The sequence below is a fragment of the Stegostoma tigrinum genome, chromosome 2 (genome assembly GCF_030684315.1).
Source record: "Stegostoma tigrinum isolate sSteTig4 chromosome 2, sSteTig4.hap1, whole genome shotgun sequence".
NCBI classification, from domain to species: Eukaryota; Metazoa; Chordata; class Chondrichthyes; order Orectolobiformes; family Stegostomatidae; genus Stegostoma; species Stegostoma tigrinum.
In genome coordinates this window covers 91844506-91865811 of record NC_081355.1, presented here as the reverse complement: position 1 = coordinate 91865811, position 21306 = coordinate 91844506, and the positions used below count along the sequence as shown (strand labels likewise).

The 21306-nt window shown below is 44.4% G+C and overlaps 1 protein-coding gene across 3 annotated transcripts in view; it reads left to right on the top strand.

The window, feature by feature from the left end:
• Nucleotides 1-21306, top strand: part of mocos (molybdenum cofactor sulfurase) — a 261380-nt gene that overhangs the window by 125542 nt on the left and 114532 nt on the right. For all 3 annotated transcript variants that reach the window (XM_059655520.1, XM_059655509.1, XM_059655524.1), the window contains 2 exons: nt 11495-11611; nt 13102-13536. In XM_059655520.1, coding sequence (XP_059511503.1) covers nt 11495-11611; nt 13102-13536 — 552 coding nt within the window. The remainder of the gene's footprint in view (nt 1-11494; nt 11612-13101; nt 13537-21306) is intronic.

Sequence of the window (21306 nt, the reverse complement as noted above, 5' to 3'; positions counted from 1 at the left end):
CTCATAGACAATACCCTCCAGGCCTGTAATCTTTTTATGTACTTTCCCAAAGCTTCCTCATCCTTCTGGTAATGAGGCAATGAGAACTGTATGCAATATTCCATACAATGCCCAGTGAAAGGTCTATATAGCTGCCAACATTACTTACCAATTTTTTTATACTGTATGCTCCTATCAATGAAGGCAAGCATGCCATACACCTTCATGACAACTTTATCTACTCATGTTGCCACTTTCAGGGAACTGTGAATTTGTATGCCTAGACCTCTCAGTATGTTAATGCTTTTAAGGGCTCTGCCATTTACTGTATAATTATTGTAGAAGTTGCACTCATCTGAACACCTGATGAGTATTCTGTCACACTCTGATCTTGTAACTTGTTGATGGTGGTTCGCTTTGGGGAGTCGGAGTTGGAGTGAAGTATTCACTGCTGAATGCTGAGCTTTGATTTGCTGCTGAATCTCCACTATTTAAGTTGTTAATTCAGTCAAGTTCTGGTCAAGGATAACTCCCAGGATGCTGATAGTGGGATATTCAGCAATGGTAATATTATTGAATGTCAAGGGAAGATATTTTGATACTCTGAAATATAAGCTGTTTTTGTCTAGCACTTACCTGGTCCAAATATTACTTGTCACACTTCAGATCAGCCCTGCATGGTGTCTTGCTTGATGTATATGGAAAGGGACTGTTTAAGTATCTGAGGAGTTATAAATGGTGCTGAACATTATGCACACATTGGTGAACATTCCCATTTCACTCCTTTCAGTGGAGGTATGGTAATTGATAAAGGATGTGAATATGCTTAGGCCTTGTATAGTACTGTGAGGAACTCCTACAGCACTGTACTGGGACCAAGGTGATTGGTTTCTAACAATCATCACCATCTTCCATTGTGTAAGTGTGACTCACAGAATCCCTACAGTGTGGGAGCAGGCCCGTCAAGTGCGCACTGACCTTCCGAAGAACATCCCACCCAGAACCACTCCCCCTGCCCCCTCCCTGTAACTCTACATTTCCCATGGCTAATCCACCTAGCCTGCACATCCCTGGATACTACAGGCAATTTAGCATGGCCAGACCTCCTAATCTGTGCATCTTTGGACATGGGAGAATGTACAAAGTCCATACAGATGGTCACCGTCGGGTGGGATTTAACCCAGGTCCTGGCATTGTGAGGCTGCACTGTTAACTGTTGAGCCACTGTGCTGCTCAAACAGTGGTATTTTTTCCCCCTTGATTCCCATTGACTTCAGTTTTTCTGGTTATCTTTGATGTCATGCATGGTCAAATGGTGACTTGATGACACGGGCAATCACTTTCACCTCATCTCTTGAATTCAGCTTTAATTTTCATGTTTGAATCAAAAGTGTATTGGAGGTCAGGGGCTGAGTCACCAATTTGGAAATTAAAGTGGCTGTCATCAAGCAGGTTATTGACAAATGTTCATTTATTAGCACTGTCAATGACCCTTCTGTCACTTTGCAGATTATTGGTAGTAGATTGATGGAATAATTGGCCAGGTTTAATTTGACTTGCTTTTTGTGGCCAGAACATAAGCAATTTTCTAGATTTAAAGTTTTTGAGGAGATTTGTAGCTCGACTTGTGGATGAGGTTGTAGACTTGCTCACTGAGCCAGTGTGCTTAGTTGCAGACATTTCGCCACCCTGCTTGGTAACATCGTCAGTCCACCTCCAGTGAGGCATTGGTGTTCTGTTCACTTGTTATTTGCATGCCTCAGTTTGCTGGGGTGGTTGACATCACTTCTGGTTCTGTTTTTCAGTAGTTTGTACATAGAGTCCAGCTCAAGGTGTTTGACAAAGCTCTGCTTTTCTTGCTGACATCTCTTGAGTTGTGTAATTTCTTCAGGGTTGTTGCAATCCAGATCTCAAGCCCACCGACTCCCACAGCTACCTGGAATACACCTCCTCCCACCCACCTTCCTGCAAAAATTCCATCCCCTCTTACCAATTCCTTCGCCTCCGCCGCATCTGCTCCCAGGATGAGGCATTCCACTCCTGTACATCCCAGATGTCCTCGTTCTTCAAGGACCGCAACTTCACCCCCGCAGTGGTCGAGAACGCCCTCGACCGTATTTCCCGCTACTCACCCCTCACACCCTGCCCCAGCAAAAACCTGCAAAAGAGAATCCCCCTAGTCCTCACATACCACCTCACCAATCTCCGGATACAACACATCATCCTCCGACACTTCTGCCATCTACAGTCCGACCCCACCACCAAAGACATTTTTCCATCCCCACCCTTGTCTGCCTTCCGGAGAGACCACTCTCTCTGCAACTCCCTTGTCCGCTCCACACTCCCCTCCAACCCCACCACACCCGGCACTTTCCCCAGCAACCGCAGGAAGTGCTACACTTGCCCCCACACCTCCTCCCTCGCCCCCATCCCAGGCTCCAAGATGACTTTCCACATCAAGCAGATGTTCACCTGCACAACCACCAATGTGGTATACTGCATCCGCTGTACCTGTTGTGGCCTCCTCTACATTGGGGAAACCAAACAGCGGCTTGGGGACCGCTTTGCAGAAGACCGACGCTCAGTTCGCAGTAAACAACTGCACCTCCCAGTCACGAACCATTTTAACTCCCCCTCCCATTCCTTAGACGACATGACCATCCTGGGTCTCCTGCAGTGCCACAATGATGCCACCCGAAGGTTGCAGGAACAGCAACTCACATTCCACTTGGGAACCCTGCAGTCCAATGGTATCAATGTGGATTTCACCAGCTTCAAAATCTCCCCTCCCCCCACTGCATCCCAAAACCAGCCCAGCCTCCCTAACCTGTTCTTCCTCTCACCCAGCCCCTCCTCCCACCTCAAGCCGCACCCCCATTTCCTACCTACTAACCTCATCCCACCCGCTTGACCTGTCCATCCTCCCCAGACTGACCTATCCCCTCCCTACCTCCCCAACCATACTCTCCTCTCCACCTATCTTCTCCTCTATCCAGCTTCAGTCCGGCTCCCCCGTCTCCCTATTTATTTCAGAATCCTCTCCCCAACTCCCTTTTCTGATGAAGAGTCTAGGCCCGAAACGTCAGCTTTTGTGCTCCTGAAATGCTGCTTGGCCTAGCTGTGGGAGTCGGTGGGCTTGAAATGGACATCTAGGTGGTTGCCTGAGATGGAGACAGAAAGGTCCAGGAAGGTGAAGGATGTGTTGGAGATGGTTCAGGTGAACTGAAGGTTGGGGTGGAAGGTGGTGGTGAAGCGGATGAACAGTTCGAGCTCCTTTTGGGGACACGAGGCGGCACCAATACAGTCATCAATGTAACGGAGGAAGAGATGGAGTTTGGGGCCAGTGTAGGTGCGGAAGAGGGACTGTTCCATGTAACCTACAAAGAGGCAGGCATAGCTTGGGCCCATGCGGGCACCCGTGGCCACCCCCTTTGTCTGTAGGAAGTGGGAGGAATCGAAAGAGAAGTTGAGGGTGAGGATGAGTTCGGCTAGGTGGATGAGAGTGTCAGTGGAGGGGGACTGCTCGGGTCTGCGGGACAGGAAGAAGCGGAGGGCCTTTACGCCATCTGCAAGGGGAATGCAGGTGTATAGGGACTGGACGTCCATGGTGAAAATGAGGTGTTGGGCACCGGGAAATTGTAAGTTCTGGTGGAGGTGAATGGCGTGGGTGGTGTCACGGACATAGGTAGGGAGTTCCTGGAACAAGGGGAGAAAATGGAGTTAGAAAGGTGGAGATGAGTTCGGTGGGGCAGGAACAGGCGGAGACAATGGGTCGACCAGGGCAGGCAGGTTTTTGGATTTTGGGAAGGAGATAGAAGCGGACTGAGCGGGGCTGGGGAACAATGAGGTTGGAGGCTGTGGGTGGGAGGTCACCTGAGATGATGAGGTTGTGAATGGTTTGGGAGATGAGGGTTTGGTGCTCGGAGGTGGGGTCATGATCCAGGGGGCGGTAGGAGGAGATGTCGGAGAGTTGGCACCTGGCCTCAACGATGTAGAGGTCAGTGCGCCATACTACAACTGCGCCTCCCTTGTCTGTGGGTTTGATGGTGAGGTTGGGATTGGAGCAGAGGGAGCAGAGAGACGCTGCTTTGCCTGCTGTGCTCATCCAGCTCCACACTTTGTTATTGAATTGCCTTCTCGTTTTCCTTTCTGCCCATCACAACTTTTATTTTTGTTTCTTCTGTCTCTATCTATGCATGTTTAGAGAGCAGTTTATAAGGGGGCTGGAGTTTTAATATATAGAGTTATATGTCTATCATTTTTAACTGTTTTATCTGTAGCTAGAATTATTATTCCAGATCAAACAGTCCTGCTGAACAAATTGTTTGCTCTTTTAAAGTACATAGCAGGAAATGCAGCACGACAAAACAAGATTTCTGTCTTGAAATGCTACATCAAAGAGTTAATTCTGTGGATATGGACTTACCATCCATATGAAGATCATGCTTGAAAGGCAAGATGCAACAATCCTGCAATGCAACCAGTTGTCCACATCTCCAGAAATACAGGATAAAGTTCTTGACAAACAACGGAGAATGAATTTGGGTCATGGCTGAAATGCACATGCGGAACTGTCTAACTTACACATAGGATCGCACGTGCACCCCAAAGTGAGCAGAGATCCTGTGAAGTTGCAATGACAAATTAAACAATATTGAGGATAAACAAGCCAACTCAGGGAACTGCATAGAACTACCCATATGCAAAGTTACAGTCAGATAATGAAGGTGTAAAAAAACCATTATGATTATTACCAACACTGTAATGATACTTAAGGGACTCACACATTCAATTGAGAGCACTTAATTTTGGAACCACATATGCATTATACAGATTCTGAGACGCTTAAGCTTGTACATTGTATAATTAGTCATTTCTGGGTACAAAACTTTTATATCATTTTGAAGAAATGGCACAATTTGTCATAGCTTTTCATCTTGTATTCATTGGGGCAACTTGCAAGAATACCAATGTCAAGGGGAATGACACTCTATATTGTACGAGAAGAGAGTGCCTGTTAGTTGACAAGCGGAGATATATGTAGTGTCCAACACGTGCAGGTACTCCACACTGTGAGCCTGACTGACAACCTAAATTATTTATTAGCATAACTCTTAGATTACTTCAGGATTATTTAGAAAAAAACTATGTAGGCTACATTCATGTCTAGAATGTAGTTTTGATTTTTGCAGGACCTGTTTCGCTGAGTATGGTCAGTACTTGCCTGGTGTGAACAGAAAGGGGACATGCTCTTTGATACAATCCATCAGCCTTTTGGACATAAGGCCTACATTCCTAGCCCCACACAGACACCGATATTTTTAGGCCACATTTTACTCATTTGCATGGTGGACAGAATGTCTTTTTGTCTTATGGAAGCATCCTGTTGTTAATGAATATGTTCCTTTCGCACACTATCAGTGTGAAACAGCTATTTATCTGTTGCTGAGATAATGGGAACTGCAGATGCTGGAGAATTCCAAGATAATAAAATGTGAGGCTGGATGAACACAGCAGGCCAAGCAGCATCTCAGGAGCACAAAAGCTGACGTTTCGGGCCTAGACCCTTCATCAGAGAGGGGGATGGGGAGAGGGAACTGGAATAAATAGGGAGAGAGGGGGAGGCGGACCGAAGATGGAGAGTAAAGAAGATAGGTGGAGAGAGTATAGGTGGGGAGGTAGGGAGGGGATAGGTCAGTCCAGGGAAGACAGACAGGTCAAGGAGGTGGGATGAGTTCAGTAGGTAGATGGGGGTGCGGCTTGGGGTGGGAGGAAGGGATGGGTGAGAGGAAGAACCGGTTAGGGAGGCAGAGACAGGTTGGACTGGTTTTGGGATGCAGTGGGTGGGGGGGAAAAGCTGGGCTGGTTGTGTGGTGCAGTGGGGGGAGGGGACGAACTGGGCTGGTTTAGGGATGCAGTAGGGGAAGGGGAGATTTTGAAACTGGTGAAGTCCACATTGATGCCATTAGGCTGCAGGGTTCCCAGGCGGAATATGAGTTGCTGTTCCTGCAACCTTCGGGTGGCATCATTGTGGCAGTGCAGGAGGCCCATGATGGACATGTCATCTAAAGAATGGGAGGGGGAGTGGAAATGGTTTGCGACTGGGAGGTGCAGTTGTTTGTTGCGAACTGAGCGGAGGTGTTCTGCAAAGCGGAACATTGGGGAAACCAAGCGGAGGCTTGGAGACTGCTTTGCAGAACACCTCCGCTCAGTTCGCAACAAACAACTGCACCTCCCAGTCGCAAACCATTTCCACTCCCCCTCCCATTCTCTAGATGACATGTCCATCATGGGCCTCCTGCACTGCCACAATGATGCCACCCGAAGGTTGCAGGAACAGCAACTCCTATTCCGCCTGGGAACCCTGCAGCCTAATGGCATCAATGTGGACTTCACCAGTTTCAAAATCTCCCCTTCCCCTACTGCATCCCTAAACCAGCCCAGTTCGCCCCCTCCCCCCACTGCACCACACAACCAGCCCAGCTCTTCCCCCCCACCCACTGCATCCCAAAACCAGTCCAACCTGTCTCTGCCTCCCTAACCGGTTCTTCCTCTCACCCATCCCTTCCTCCCACCCCAAGCCGCACCCCCATCTACCTACTAACCTCATCCCACCTCCTTGACCTGTCCGTCTTCCCTGGACTGACCTATCCCCTCCCTACCTCCCCACCTATACTCTCTTCACCTATCTTCTTTCCTCTCCATCTTCGATCCGCCTCCCCCTCTCTCCCTATTTATTCCAGTTCCCTCTCCCCATCCCCCTCTCTGATGAAGGGTCTAGGCCCGAAACGTCAGCTTTCGTGCTCCTGAGATGCTGCTTGGCCTGCTGTGTTCATCCAGCCTCACATTTTATTTATCTGTTGCTCATGCTTTTTAGACACCTTACCCTGCCTGGATTATTTGAGGTAGACTGGGCATGTTTTTGGATGTAAAATGGTTGCCTTAGACCTAATTTAGCTGTTTGTGCAGTGTACAATAGAAGTGATCTGATCAGGGTAAGTTGAATTTGATTATCCCTATTTCAGCGTCAAACTTTCAAGTTGAGCAAACGGCTTGAGCCCTATTAATGAGATTGCCAATAAAGTCTGTCTTCTAGCGTGTCAAAATGTAAGAGTCATAGACATGTACAGCAGAGAAACAGACCTTTGGTCCAACTCAACCGTGCTGACGAGATATCCTAAATAAATCTAGTCACATTTGCCAGCCTCTAAATCCTTCCTAATATTATACCAATCCAGATACCTTTTAAATATTGTAATTGCACCAGCTTCCACAACTTCTTCCAGCAGTTCATTCAGTATATGCACCACCCTCTGCATGAAAATGTTGCCGCCTAGGTCCTGTTTAAATCTTTCCTTTCTCACCATAAACGCGTGCCCTCTAGTTTTGGACTCCATGTTTTAGCAAAGATCTGTAGCTCGGGTTGTGGGTGAGGTTGTTGACTTGTTCGCTGAGCTGGCTTGTTTTCTTTTGTTCATATGTTTCATCACCATGCTAGGTAACATCATCAGTTAGGCCTCCGATGAAGGTATATTGTTCTACTCTGCTTGAAATTTATACTGTCCAGTCCGTTACGGTAAGTAATGTCATTTACGGTTTTGATCTGTATGGGTTTGTATGCACACTCAGACAATGAAGGCCATCAGTTTAACTGGGACAAGGTAACCATAGTAGCCCAAGCCAAACATAAACATGCACAGGAATTCCGAGGGGCATGGTTTTCCACCCATAATGCGATCGTCAAACATATCTGCTTTGGTTACATTGTATCAGTTAAACTTGTTCTGGAAGATCCTTGCTGAAGTATAGGTTGGAACAAATGTCATAGTAATTTTCTCACCCTAACCCTATCACAAGTATACATGTTTGAAAACGAAAATTCTTATTTTATGTTTTAATTTCTAAATCAACAGAAACAGGCCACTTCCTGCTTATTTTAATATACAGTGTCCTGGATATTTACTGCCACCAGGCCATTTTCTTCCTTACATGGATCAGGGAATCGGTATTCTAAGATTGCCTGGGGTCCCATTCAAACTGAACTCCAGCTATCCTTGATATATTTTCTGAGGAACAAAGACATCAACATTGACTAGACTTACCTAAAAGAAGGGTGCTTCATTCAAATATTTACCAAGATTTTTCAGTCATAATAAGGACAAAACTATTTGTGTTGACCATGTTTTCTTCTCTGAAACTAACAGCCACTTATGATCCCTTTGTTTGTGCAGTTAAACAGGGAAATATTGAGGTTGCTGTACTTCCTTCAGGCAAGGCACTGTTGGGCTGTCTCAATTGCAATAATATAGAAATGGCTGAACAATGAAAAACTTACCCTTTAATGCTGTTAGTCTTGGTGTAAAACCCTTGAAGGAGTTGCATCTTCTTGAATGAGGTGTAACTGGTCTTTGGTAATGTACTAATCTCATTACTCACACTTTGTTAATTTTGTGAAATATCATTTTCTCCGTGTGTTAAAAATAATTAAAATTTCAAAGTAACGAATGCAGAAAGACGTTTATTTGATATTTTTGGGCATCTACCTCACACACATGTCCCAATCAGTTATTTCATTTTCTGTAAAACTTCAACTGGAAATGAATTACTGAGTGTAATTTACTTCCTGATCTGCTGTCTTTAATAATACTTCAAAGTGAATGGCTGTGACTATGTTTGGTAACGTTTATATTGCTGGATGGTTGGAGATTCCTTTACCTCCTGGTTGCATCTGGTTTTGGGGAAAGGAAAATCCAATTCAGTGAGATTGTTAAATCTTTATGCGCAGTTTTCTTCAAAGCTGACTGTGAAGGTCGTTGCTTTATTGCTGACATTGAGTTTTTGGCCATGAATTTAGAAGTATATTCAATGTAATTACTTACCATTCTGATACACAAGATATTAGAAATAAATCGTTAAGATAGGTACACAAACTTTCTTGGCGATGGTGTACCTGTAAAGGTATAAGTCAGCTCAGTTGGTTACTTTGTGACACAAAGTAACACCAACAACATGGGTTCAATTCCCACACCAGCTTAGGTTGCCATGAAGGACTCTCAATCTCAATCTCTTCCCTCGCCCAAGGCATAGTGACCTTAAGGTTAAAACACCACCAGTTGTCTCTTGCTAATGAGAGAGCAGCCCTATGGTCCAATGATAATGGGAACTGCAGATGCTGGAGAATCCAACATTACAAAGTGTGAAGCTGGATGAACACAGCAGACCAAGCAGCATCTCAGGAGCACAAAAGCTGACATTTCGGGCCTAGACCCTTCATCAGAGAGGGGGATGGGGAGAGGGTTCTGAAATAAATAGGGAGAGAGGGGGAGGCAGACCGAAGATGGAGAGAAAAGAAGATAGGTGGAGAGGAGAGTATAGGTGGGGAGGTAGGGAGGGGTAGGTCAGTCCAGGGAAGACGGACGGGTCAAGGAGGCGGGATGAGGTTAGTAGGTAGGAAATGGAGGTGCGGCTTGAGGTGGGAGGAAGGGATGGGTGAGAGGAAGAACAAGTTAGTGAGGCAGACACAGGCTGGGCTGGTCTTGGGATGCACTGGGGGGAGGGGACAAGCTGGACTGGTTGTGTGATGCAGTGGGGGGAACGGACGAACTGGGCTGGTTTTGGGATGCCGTGGGGGAAGGGGAGAGTTTGAAGCTTGTGAAGTCCACATTGATACCATTGGGCTGCAGGGTTCCCAAGCGGAATATGAGTTGCTGTTCCTGCAACTTTCGGGTGGCATCATTGTGGCACTGCAAGAGGCCCATGATGGACATGTCGTCTAAAGAATGGGAGGGGGAGTGGAAATGGTTCGCGACTGGGAGGTGCAGTTGTTTATTGTGAACCGAGCGGAGCTGTTCTGCAAAGCGGTCCCCAAGCCTCCGCTTGGTTTCCCCAATGTAGAGGAAGCCACACCGGGTACAATGGATACAGTATACCACATCCGCAGATGTGCAGGTGAACATCTGGTTAATATGGAAAGTCATCTTGGGGCTTGGGATGGGGGTGAGGGAGGAGGTGTGGGGGCAAGTGTAGCACGTCCTACGGTTCCAGGGGAAGGTGCCGGGTGTGGTGGGGTTGGAGTGGAGTGTGGAGCGAATAAGGGAGTCACGGAGAGAGTAGTCTCTCCGGAAGGCAGACAAGGGTGGGGATGGAAAAATGTCTTGGGTGGTGGGGTCGGATTGTAGATGGCGGAAGTGTCGGAGGATGTTGCGTTGTATGCGGAGGTTGGTGGGGTGGTGTGTGAGAACGGGGGGGATCCTCTTTGGGCGGTTGTGGCGGGGGCAGGGTGTGAGGGATGTGTTGCGGGAGACGCGGTCAAGGGCGTTCTCGACCACTGCGGGGGGAAAGTTGCGGCCCTTGAAGAACTTGGACATCTGGGATGTGCGGGAGTGGAATGCCTCGTCCTGGGAGCAGATGCGGCAGAGGCGGAGGAATTGGGAATAGGGATGGAATTTTTGCAGGGGGGTTGGTGGAAGGAGGTGTATTCTAGGTCGCTGTAGGAGTCAGTGGGCTTGAAATGGACATCAGTTTCTTGCTGGTTACCTGAGATGGAGACTGAGAGGTAACCCTAACCCTGACCCTATTGCAGCCCTATCGTCCAGTTGGATTATGACAATATTATATGTGTAAATGTATATGTACACCATTGAGATAGCACAGTAGTCACAAGTTAAATATATTATAGCCATTTCAAAACCAATTTGTTTTTGGTTTTGTAATCTCTTGTTGTACTTTGTGCACGTAGATGCATTGGTTTATATTTTATGCTAACACCAGTGATCCAGATAAAGGAATGTAGATAATGTCGTGTATGACAGATGCTCACTGTCCACCCATCTGCAAACTGATATTTTTAGACAAGGTGAATGAAAAGCTCGATTAGCAGTTGATTTGTACAAATAGATGCTTAACTTTGAAAATGATGCTGGAGTAGAAAACTCAAGAGTGGCAGAATACCAGTGGCTTTACTATTATAAGAGACAGTTTGACTCATTACAAATTTTTATGTCACTTCAGAAGCATCTAGTTGTAGTATTTCATGCTTTCAGAGGCACTAAATGGAAAAGAGTGCTCAGGTAATAAACAGCATTTTAACTATTTGTCTTCCCATAGAAAACAGTTCAGACCAAAACATTGAAAATTTTCAAGAAGTGGTTTAATATCCTTCTTCTGAAGGGTTCAGAGAGTATGGGGAGAAAGCAGGAACAAGATGCTGAGTTGGATAATCAGCTGTGATCATATTAAATGGGTGAGCAGGCTCACAGGCCTGCCTGGTTTTGGATAGCACCCACATATATTCTAATTTTCATTTAATGTTATACTAATTGGTCGATGTCTAAAAACCGGAAGACTCACTTACGGTTCAATTTATCATCACCTCATTGTCTTCAAACAGCAGTCTGAATCTAATTTATGCCAAAAGTGCAAAATAAGCCATTCCACACATCCCTGAAAAAAATCACTTATGATCTAGTTGATAATGTGATTTTATGAAAACACCATCACTCTTTACCTGCTACAGGTGGACAAACTGGCAAATTTGTACAACATCCATCTGCGCACTGGCTGCTTTTGTAACACTGGAGGTTGTCAACAACACCTCGGAATCAGTAACGAAGATGTCAAAAAGAATCTAAAGGTTAGTATTAACTGTGTAGGAATTTTGTATTTTATGTCCCAGTGCTTTGCTGTTCGTCTAGAAAGAAAAATTATCATTACAATACAGGATGAAAATTTTTGCAACTCTTAATCTCAGCACAACAGAAGTTAATTTTTCTCCAACAGGAAGTTTGCAAAGCTGCTAAACCAGCCTTTTTTACTTTGGACAAGACTGAGTTTATCGTTCATATTATGCACTGATTCTGATTTCAAAAGAGCCTTGAACAAAAACCCAACTGAAGGATGTTTACAATCTGGGCTAGAAACAGGCAATTTTTACATAATTCTATTCTAGCTCATTCAAATATGAGCATTGTAAGTTAGTAATTTCCTGATCTTTTACTTACGGATGCCAGCATGTATGAGACATGAAGTGTTGTATAATTAGCCTGTACATCCATAATACCATAATCCGTAATGGTTAATGTATTTTTCATATTTATTTTATTTTCGTTCAAGTGTATGTGATTTTTCTTTTGCCTATCTCTCAACAGACTAATACACAAGACAAAAAGATGTAGCAAAGATTATGATCTGAGCACAAACAAAGCTTATCACATTGGTCAATATTCTGTGCTACAATTAATAGCAGGATTGCACCAGTCAGCAGTCACTTATTCCACCAATTTAAATAAATCTCGCCAGTCTCATGTTATTTCTTAAAATTGACCTGGGAAGTTATTCTTCGTTGAAGCATCTTCCATTGCCTATCTGAATCAAAAATTAGGGAATATGTAAGAATACCATTGATGAATTTGACCTTTAAAAGGCCTTGCAGATTTCAAAAGTAATTTGTTGGGTCCATCAGATGTGGTAACCAGCAAGTCTTCGTTTGCCGTGACTGTAAAAAGTTTCTTAATGTTGCATACACACTAACATGAGGTTGCTAGTGTCCTGAACGCGTCTTTTTTTCATTCTTGGAATGTAGACACCACTAGCTAGGCCAACATCTATCGCCCATCCCTAATTGCCCTTGGGTATCTGGTGCTGAGCCACCACCTAGACTCCCTGCTGTCCATGTAATGTAGGTACTGTACATGCATTGTGCTGTCAGGAAGGAAATTCCTGGATTTTTCATTGTGTGACACTGAAAAAATAGTGATATAATTCCCAGTCTGGATGGTTTGTAACTTGAAAGGGAATTTATCGATGACTTTGCACCTGCTGGCCTTGATTTTCACAATGGTAAAGATTGTGAAGTGGTAGGTGGCACCAGTAGAATCTTGGTGAGTTATGTCTCATGTCTACTCCTGCCACTGTGCACTGCTGGTGAAGGGAGTGAATATTTAAGATCAGGGGCAGATCAGTCAGGTTACTTTGTTTTAGCTGGAGTGGATAGAGTTTCTTGACTGTTGTTGGAGCATACCCACTCAGGCAAATGGAGAGTATTCCATCACATTTTGGATTTGTGCCTTATAGATCTTGGACAGGCTGCATAGAATGTTAAATATTCTCATTTCTTTCCAATAGGCAGGTCATGTCTGTGGAGATTCTTTGGATTTGATTGACGGCCGCCCCACAGGATCAGTCCGAATATCCTTTGGCTACATGTCCACATTTGACGATGCACAAAAATTTTTGAAGTTTATTCTTGGTTGTTTTGTTAAGCAGCCAGTTTGCTTTGACAAAGACACCTTGTCCAAGCTTGAAAGGTGTGGAACAATGACAGAATGTGACGAATCGCAGGCAGAACATCTAACAGATGAAAAAACAACTAAAATCTCTTCAGAAATTGCTGTAGCACAAAATTCTGCCAGGATTGAGATTCCCCTATCTCAGAACTGTTCTGATAATCAGCTCGAGTTGGTAGAAAACCGAGAAACTTCCAAATTAATCAACAGCGGTGAGTCAATCACACTCACCAACATCTACTTATACCCAATCAAGTCTTGTGCTGCTGTTGAGGTGAGTGTGGAATTTTCTTTTACTCTTACAAATGTTTTAGTATTATGAAGTTCTTTATTGCCATTCATGCTGTTGTTTTAATGATAATTATGATTCAATACGGACATAAACAAGTCACTGATAAGGATCATTCATGGTTTTGTTACCTGAGGAATCTCATTGAACCATTTACTTAAATGACCACCCTTTTGCACTTGTTCCATTTTTATCTTTCCATTATGACGGCCCTCTAAATCTCCACAACTGACAACAATAAAATGACATTTTTACGAGCAGTCGGATGTCTTCTACTCACTACTGTACTACATTCTGACTTTCTACACTCTGCAGCTATTGAGCATTGTGAACTGTAAACTGAATGGCTGAGAATTATGTAAGTGAGCTCGCCTTCATTATGAAGAGCAGTTAGCTTGTTTGTGCAGAAACAGGAATCCTTCTCTAGTGGAAGTCATCTTACACAAACTTAATCTTGTAATTGTAAGTGTTGTACAAACCAAATGCACAAATATAGTAGTAAAGAATGGATACTCCCATTAATTCTGTTTTAAATTTTAAGCAAGAGTTTACAGAGTTTTATTGCTGGGTTGAGAAGATGAATTCTGAGAAATAACTTTTTAGAATTATGGGGAAAGGCGATAAAAAGTGAGTGCAGCAGAGAGAATGTTAACAGATCATTCAAGATTACATTTCAGCCACAACCTCAACCCAACCCGGAATACAGATGGTACGTTTGGTCAGAGATAATGGGAACTGCAGATGCTGGAGAATCTGATATAACAAAGTGTGGAGCTGGATGAACACTGGAGGCCAAGCAGCATCTTAGGAGCACAAAAGCTGACGTTTCAGGCCTAGACCCTCAAGCTTTTGTGCTCCTAAGATGCTGCTTGGCCTGCTGGGTTCATCCAGCCCCACACTTTGTTATCTCTGGTACATTTGGTGGCTTCTTTTTCTGTCACATAACATGATGCCACTGGGTAAGGAAATGGAAGAGAAAGAGAAAAATGAAAAACAAATCAGTGAGAGAAAAAAAGACACAAACACAAGAGAAATGGTAACAAAAGACAAAGGACAGAGAGAGAAAGGCTGTTTTGTGTGATTTAGAACATACAGTACTGCTGGAGATTAATAAGTATATGTTATATAATTACATTGTTCATCATTTTCCATAAGGGTACTTAGTGTTGCAACTCCAACAAGACGATAATGTGAAGTTGCACTAATTTTAACATTATAAATTTCAGATGCTGTGGATAAATGGTAACAAAGGATTTGCAGAAGTCATTTAGCTTGGAAAAGATTATACAGCGCCGTTCATTTTTCAGATACTGTATATGCAGCATGACAAATTTGCATATGACGTTTCCAGTATTAATGTGGATTTAGGATTATACTGTTAAGCAAATATGATAAAATGTTTTTGGAAAACAGTGATTTGGGTAAAATTTAGCATCTTAAATGTACTTTTTATGTTACACTCTTATTGAGATACTGATATTCATAGAATCCCTACAGTGTGGAAGCAGGCCATTTGCCCATCACTTCCGCATTGACCCTCCAAAGAGCATCCTACCCAGACCGAGCCCCTACCTTATCCCTGTAACCCTGCATTCCTCTTGGCTAATCCACTAAACCTACACATGCCTGGAAACTGTGAGCAAGTTAGCATGGCCAATCCAACTAACCTGCACGTTTTTGGACTGTGGGAGGAAACCGGAACACTCAAAGGAAACCCACTCAGACACAGAGAGACTGTGCAATCTCCACACAGATATTGTCCCAAGAGTGGAATTGAACTCAGGATCCTGGAGCTGTGAAACAGCAGTGTTGATCACTGACCCACCATGCCACCCCAAATTGACATTAATGCACACTGTGATTTCTATATGCTAGTTCACGTAGGATATACCACAGAGAGTTGCGTTTTTGTTGGGACAGATGCCTTGAGGTTTATTAACAGGCTTCGTATATACCAAAACATGGTGCTGGCGGGCTGCAGGAGTGAGAAACCATCTTCCACATGTGGCTGTGAAGGTTACTGCTGCACTGAACAGCTTTGCTGCTGGCTTTTTCTAGGCTGCAACAGGTGACCTGTTTCGGATATTCAATCATGCATCCACAAGTGGATCAGGACAGTGACCAATACGATCTGTGCTTTCATTTCCCAGTGATGAAGGCGGTGCTGTAGTGTCGAGGTAGGATTTGAAGACGTAGCCGTGTCCCCCCAAGTACAGGCTGCTTCGGACTGTACAAGCATGGCACTGAGACAGCCATATCACAATGCTGTGGAATTCATCAACAGGAAAGAGTTAGGGTTGATTACGTTTGATTAATGTTCAGGTGATCAAAGTTACCACTTTTTGGAAGTGTGTTCCCGCTACTCTGGCAGTTGGCATAAGTCCTGCAGTCTGGAGCACTGTTGTGTACCTGGTGCATTTGAGGATCCAGGTGCCAAATGAAGCTGATTACTGGGATCAAGGGGTATCCATGGTGAGCATTGCTGATGACATCATAGCACAGTCCCCTAACTGATGTGCATTGCAGGTTTAATGCCAACCATACCTCCATCAGGAAGAGCAGAGTATAGCACAGTTGAAGATGCAGTTCTGCTGCTTGGACCACGTTAGTCGGGACAGAATGTTCCATATTGCTGTGCTCTGCACGATTGGAGCAGGGATTGAGGACAGGTCCCAGATACTGAAGAACTGAGAGAATGGCTGCAGTCTTTCAAGGAAGAGGAGTACAATGACACTGAGGAGAAGAAAGCTGTCATTGTCCATGACAGAGCTCAGCTGCATCATGCTCTACGAGCCAGATAAAAGATCATTGAAACTCCCTTCCAGTAGATGAGAGCTGGATGTTGCAGGCAATCATGAATTGTAAATTAACCTTCGATCATGATACACAAATCTGGTTAGCATTGTGAGGGCAAACTTCAGCCTCTGTTAATTTTGTTCATCTTCCCTTTTCATTCCCTAAATAGAAGCTCATGTTTGAAATTGTTCATTTGCTTGCTGGCATGTGATATACCCCTGCTGGACCATGAGAAGATGTGGGTCTGCAGTAGATTAAATACAAAAAAAAACTGCAGATTCAGGAATCCAAGGTGGACAAACAGGAGGCTCGAAAAACACAGCAAGCCAAGCAGCATCTGGAGGAAAGGAGAAGTCAATGCTTCATATGTTGCCCTTCTTCAGGACTGGATGTGGTGGTAGGGGAGAGCTGCAGATAAAGGAGGGACAGCAGAATGGTAGTGATAGGTGATTGATCGATGGGAAGAGGGATGAATCCGGTTGGTATCTGGAAGGGAGTAACAGGAACTGGAATGGAAGGGAGGCATTGGGGTTGGAAAGCGAACCGGAGGATGAGTGGGAAGTTTATTTGAAATTAGAGAACTCAATGTTGAGTCCTCCGGGCAATATGGTGCCCAGGAAGAGGGTAAGGTATTGTCCTCAAATTTGTATTTTGAGTTGCTATGATGCTGGAGGAAGCTGAGGACAGACATGTTGGGGGTGAAGGGGGGAAATTGAAATGTAGTGCCTGGGAGGTCAAGCTGACTGTTACAGACCATGCGAAGATGCTCACTGAGATGGTTACCAAATGTGACACAAACAAAGGAATGGCGAAGGGAATGGTCCTTGCGGAAGGCAGAGATGGGTGGGGAGTGGAAAGTGTTCTGGGTGACAGGGTCTAATTTGAGTTGGCGGAAGTGTTCAAGGATGATATGTTGGATGCGGAGTCTGATGGAGTGGAAAGTAAGGACAAGGAGGACCCTATCTTTATGTTTGGAGGCGGGTGAGTAGTTTAGAGCTATGGAGCAGGGAATGGAAGATGCATGGTGGAAGGCTGTCTGGACGACAGAGGGGTGAAAAGAACGTTGTTTGAGAAAGGAGGACATCCGGTTTTGCTCGGGAGTGGAACATCTCCTCGTCGGACCAAATGCGATTGTGAGAAACGGGATGGAGTTTTTTCACGATACAGGGTGGAGGGAGGTGTAGTCTGTGTAGCTACAGAAGATTATAGTAAATGTGGGATTTTAGTAAATGTTGGTTTGTAAACAGTCACCTGAAATGGAAACGGAGAGGTCAAGAAAGGAGAGGGAGGTGACTGAGGTAGACCAATTGATTTTGAGGGCAGGTTGGAAGTTTTCAGTGAAGTCGATGAACTGCTGTAGTTCAGCCTGGGTGCAGGATGCAGCACCGATGCAGTCATCAATGTAACCATAGAAGAGTTGGGGAACAGTACTGGTGCACATACTGAACAGGGACTGTTCAACATAACCAGCAAAGAGGCAGGCACAACTGGGGCCTATCCGAGCACACATGACAACCCCCTGGATGTGGAGAAAGTGGGAAGAACTGAAGGAAAAGTTATTGAGGATGAGGGCTAGTTTGGCAAGGCAGAGGAGGGTATTGGTGGGTGGAGGGGGGATTTAGGGGTGTGCCTGGATCTGGGTCTGTTGGAGAAGAAAATTCTGAGGGCATGTAGGCTGCCCTTGTGTGATATGGACGTGTATAGGGATTGCACGTCCATAGTAAAAATGAAGCACTGGGGCCCAGGGAACTGGAAGTAGATGGAGATTGCCTGGACCAAGGGGGAGAAAATGGAGCCTTTGCATCCAGCGTATCATCCTCAAACGCTTCCACCAACTCCAATTAGACCCCACCACCCAAAGCATTCTCCACTCCCCACCACTCTCTGCCTTCCGCAAGGACCATTCACTTCGCCACTCCTTAGTACATGCCACACTCCCCACCAGCCACTCCAGATCCCCTGGTATCTTGCCATGTGACCATAAAAGATGCAACACCTGTCCACACAGCACCTCCCTCACCTCCATTCAAGGCTGTAAACTGTTCTTTCAGGTTAGATAGAGCTTCACCTGCATATCCTCCAACCTAGTCTACTGCATCTGGTGCTCCCGATGTGGTCTTCTCTACATCGGTGAGACCAAACGGAGACTAGGTAACCATTTCAATAAGCATCTACCCCTGGCCTGTAATGGCCAACCCTAATCTCCTGCCACACTGAATTTATTTCTTCCTACCTTGACATGATTTCTTTTTCTGTTTGACCAGTCTCTTCCCACATACATCTGTGATTTTTCTGATACTTTACATCCATGGTCTTACTGAATGGCAGAGCAGGCTCAATGGGCCAAAGAGCCTGCTCCTTATTTTTGGATGTTCTCATGCTCAAATTAGCTGATCGTGCAATGTTTGGGAAACAATTTTAAGGTTAGGAAAGATACGCAAGGAGAACGCAATCAGGAAGAACTTCTTTAACACAGTAAGTGATAATGGCTTGGAACTTGTAGTCTCAGAGAGTGGTGGAAGCAAAGATGATTAATGATTTCAAAAGGAAATTAGATGTGCAATACCCATCCAAGCCAGTCACCCAAGCCCACACATGACTAGGATATAAAAGCACTTGTTTCAAGACAATATATGCATATTTGCTTTCAGTAATGGTGTAAAGTCTCAGAATTATGAATTGCCATTTGTAAATGCAACATTGTAGCAGAGTACCTGAACACTTACGCTGAACAACATTAATAGTGTTCAAGTGTTCAATAACCAGTTATATTTGGTTTACCTGATCCTGAAAGAAAGAGGTGAAGGGTGAATTTCAGATCATAATTTGTTACGAAATGATCCTGGGAATGAAGGGCTTGTGATATAAGAAGCTGCTGAGGACTCTCGATCTGTACTCAATGGAGTTTCAAAAGATGTGGGGTGGGGCGGATTTGATTGAAACTTACAAAATATTGAGAGGCCTGAGTGAAGTGGATGTGGAGAAGATCTTTCCACGAGTTAGAAAGAATAGAACCTGAGGGCACAGCCTCAAAGTGAAGGGACAACCATTTAGAACTGAGATAAAAAGGAATTTCTGCAGCCAGATGGTGGTTAATCTGTAGAACTCATTGCTGCATAGGGCTGTGGAGGCCAAATCATTGACAGAGACAGTGATAGAGAGGTTCTTAATTGGTAAGGGAATCAAGAGTTACAAACAGAAGGCAGGTGCATGGGATGGAGAAACATTATCAACCATGATCAAATGGTGGAGCCGACCCGATGGGCCGAAAGTCTTAATTCTGCTCTGATATCTTATGATCTTATTTGGTCTTTTTATAGAAGGGAGAAGACGATAGAATTACTCTTTTTAAAGTCCTAATTGTCCTTGCAGGAGATTGGATCATATTTGATATTTTTAGCTTTCCATAGCATCAAACAATACTTACTGAAGAGTAAAAATTAATTTCTATGTCCCAATAATCTTCCTGAATTCTAAGTATGCTGTTTTGTTGCAGTGATGTGAAATAAGTGAAGTTTAACAAAGCATTTATTATTAGCAATGATGTTGTAAACTATGACTCTCAGTGCAGGTGGTCATTAGTTGGGAGGACATGCTGGTAAAAGTTATCTTATTGATTACATTTGAAAAGAAAATGATCATGTGCAGCAAATACCAGAATACCATACATTCTGCTGCTGTAATGTTGCAGAAATACATTTGTATCACCATTCTCAACTTTAGTGACACCAATTTTATGTTTCCTCTGTTATTTTAAGACATTGGAGCCTGATATCTCAAAGCCATAATCTCTTGTGTTTAAAATGTTATTTACTGTTACAGCTAGAAGTCAGGTTTATTTGAAGCTATTGTTTTCCAGTCAATCCCATGACAAATCACCAACATCTCATTGGTGCACCTGGAGCTGAATTCTGTTCAACACCCCACGGTTTATGTCATCTGAACGGTTGGATACCAGCTTAAGTCAGACATAATTAATGGGACTGCATCTGTGGAGTGTTATTCCTATTCTGTCAGCAATAAATAATTAGTTCCTAATTAGATTTATTGTGTGAAATGTCAGGAGGTGAAAGGAGTCTCAGTTGCCATCTGGAGAGTTGGCAAGAATACTGTGATGACACTTTCTGAGAAAGCTTGCCGTATCATCTTCCACTTAGGCACTTGATAACCAAGTGGCAGACCCTTCCTGAGAATGAAGAACCTAACAATTCTCCTGAATTGCAGTACCACTGGGGAAGTGGTTTCTGCTTCAGCAAACCATACACATGAAGCCCAGGATTGTTTCTTGGTTCAAGGTCAAAGACGGGTGATTGGTGGGATATGGAGGAAGAAGGGTTGGGAAGGAGGAGAACTGCTGAAGGGCAAGGATTGGCTCTCAACAAGCCCTGTTTTGAATGCGGGAGCCCTCGACCAGACAGTGAGTGGTTTTGAATGAGGGGGCCTCTCTGAATCCTGGACATAACACTGCATGAGATTGCTTATAATGCTGCTTTTCTGGTATGCGTCTCCCATTAAGGGATGAAGCCCTTAAGGATCTCCACTGTCAGCAGACAAAAGGGCCATCCTTCGACATTGTTGAGGTGGAAGCAGGAAGGAGACGGGATCGCCATCCACCAACCTTTCACCTGATTATATGGCCCCTGTGCTACCAAACCTCTCACAGGGAGGACACAAGATCCTGCCCACTGTTACAGCAAAAGCAAACTCCAGACAAAATCACGTTTGCTTCTACTGATCCATAATTACTTGATCTCATTGTCAACTGAAATGTCAATGAAAATACTTCCACCCTAGGGTCACTAATTATTCAGGGCCCCTATGGATCCTTTGAAGAAATGTATTTGAAATGTAAGGAATCTGATGACTGCTGTTCCCTTTCTGACAGCATTCCTTAACAATAATATATTTTAATTTGCAGTTTATAGTCATAGAGTCAAACAACACGGCAACAGACTCTTC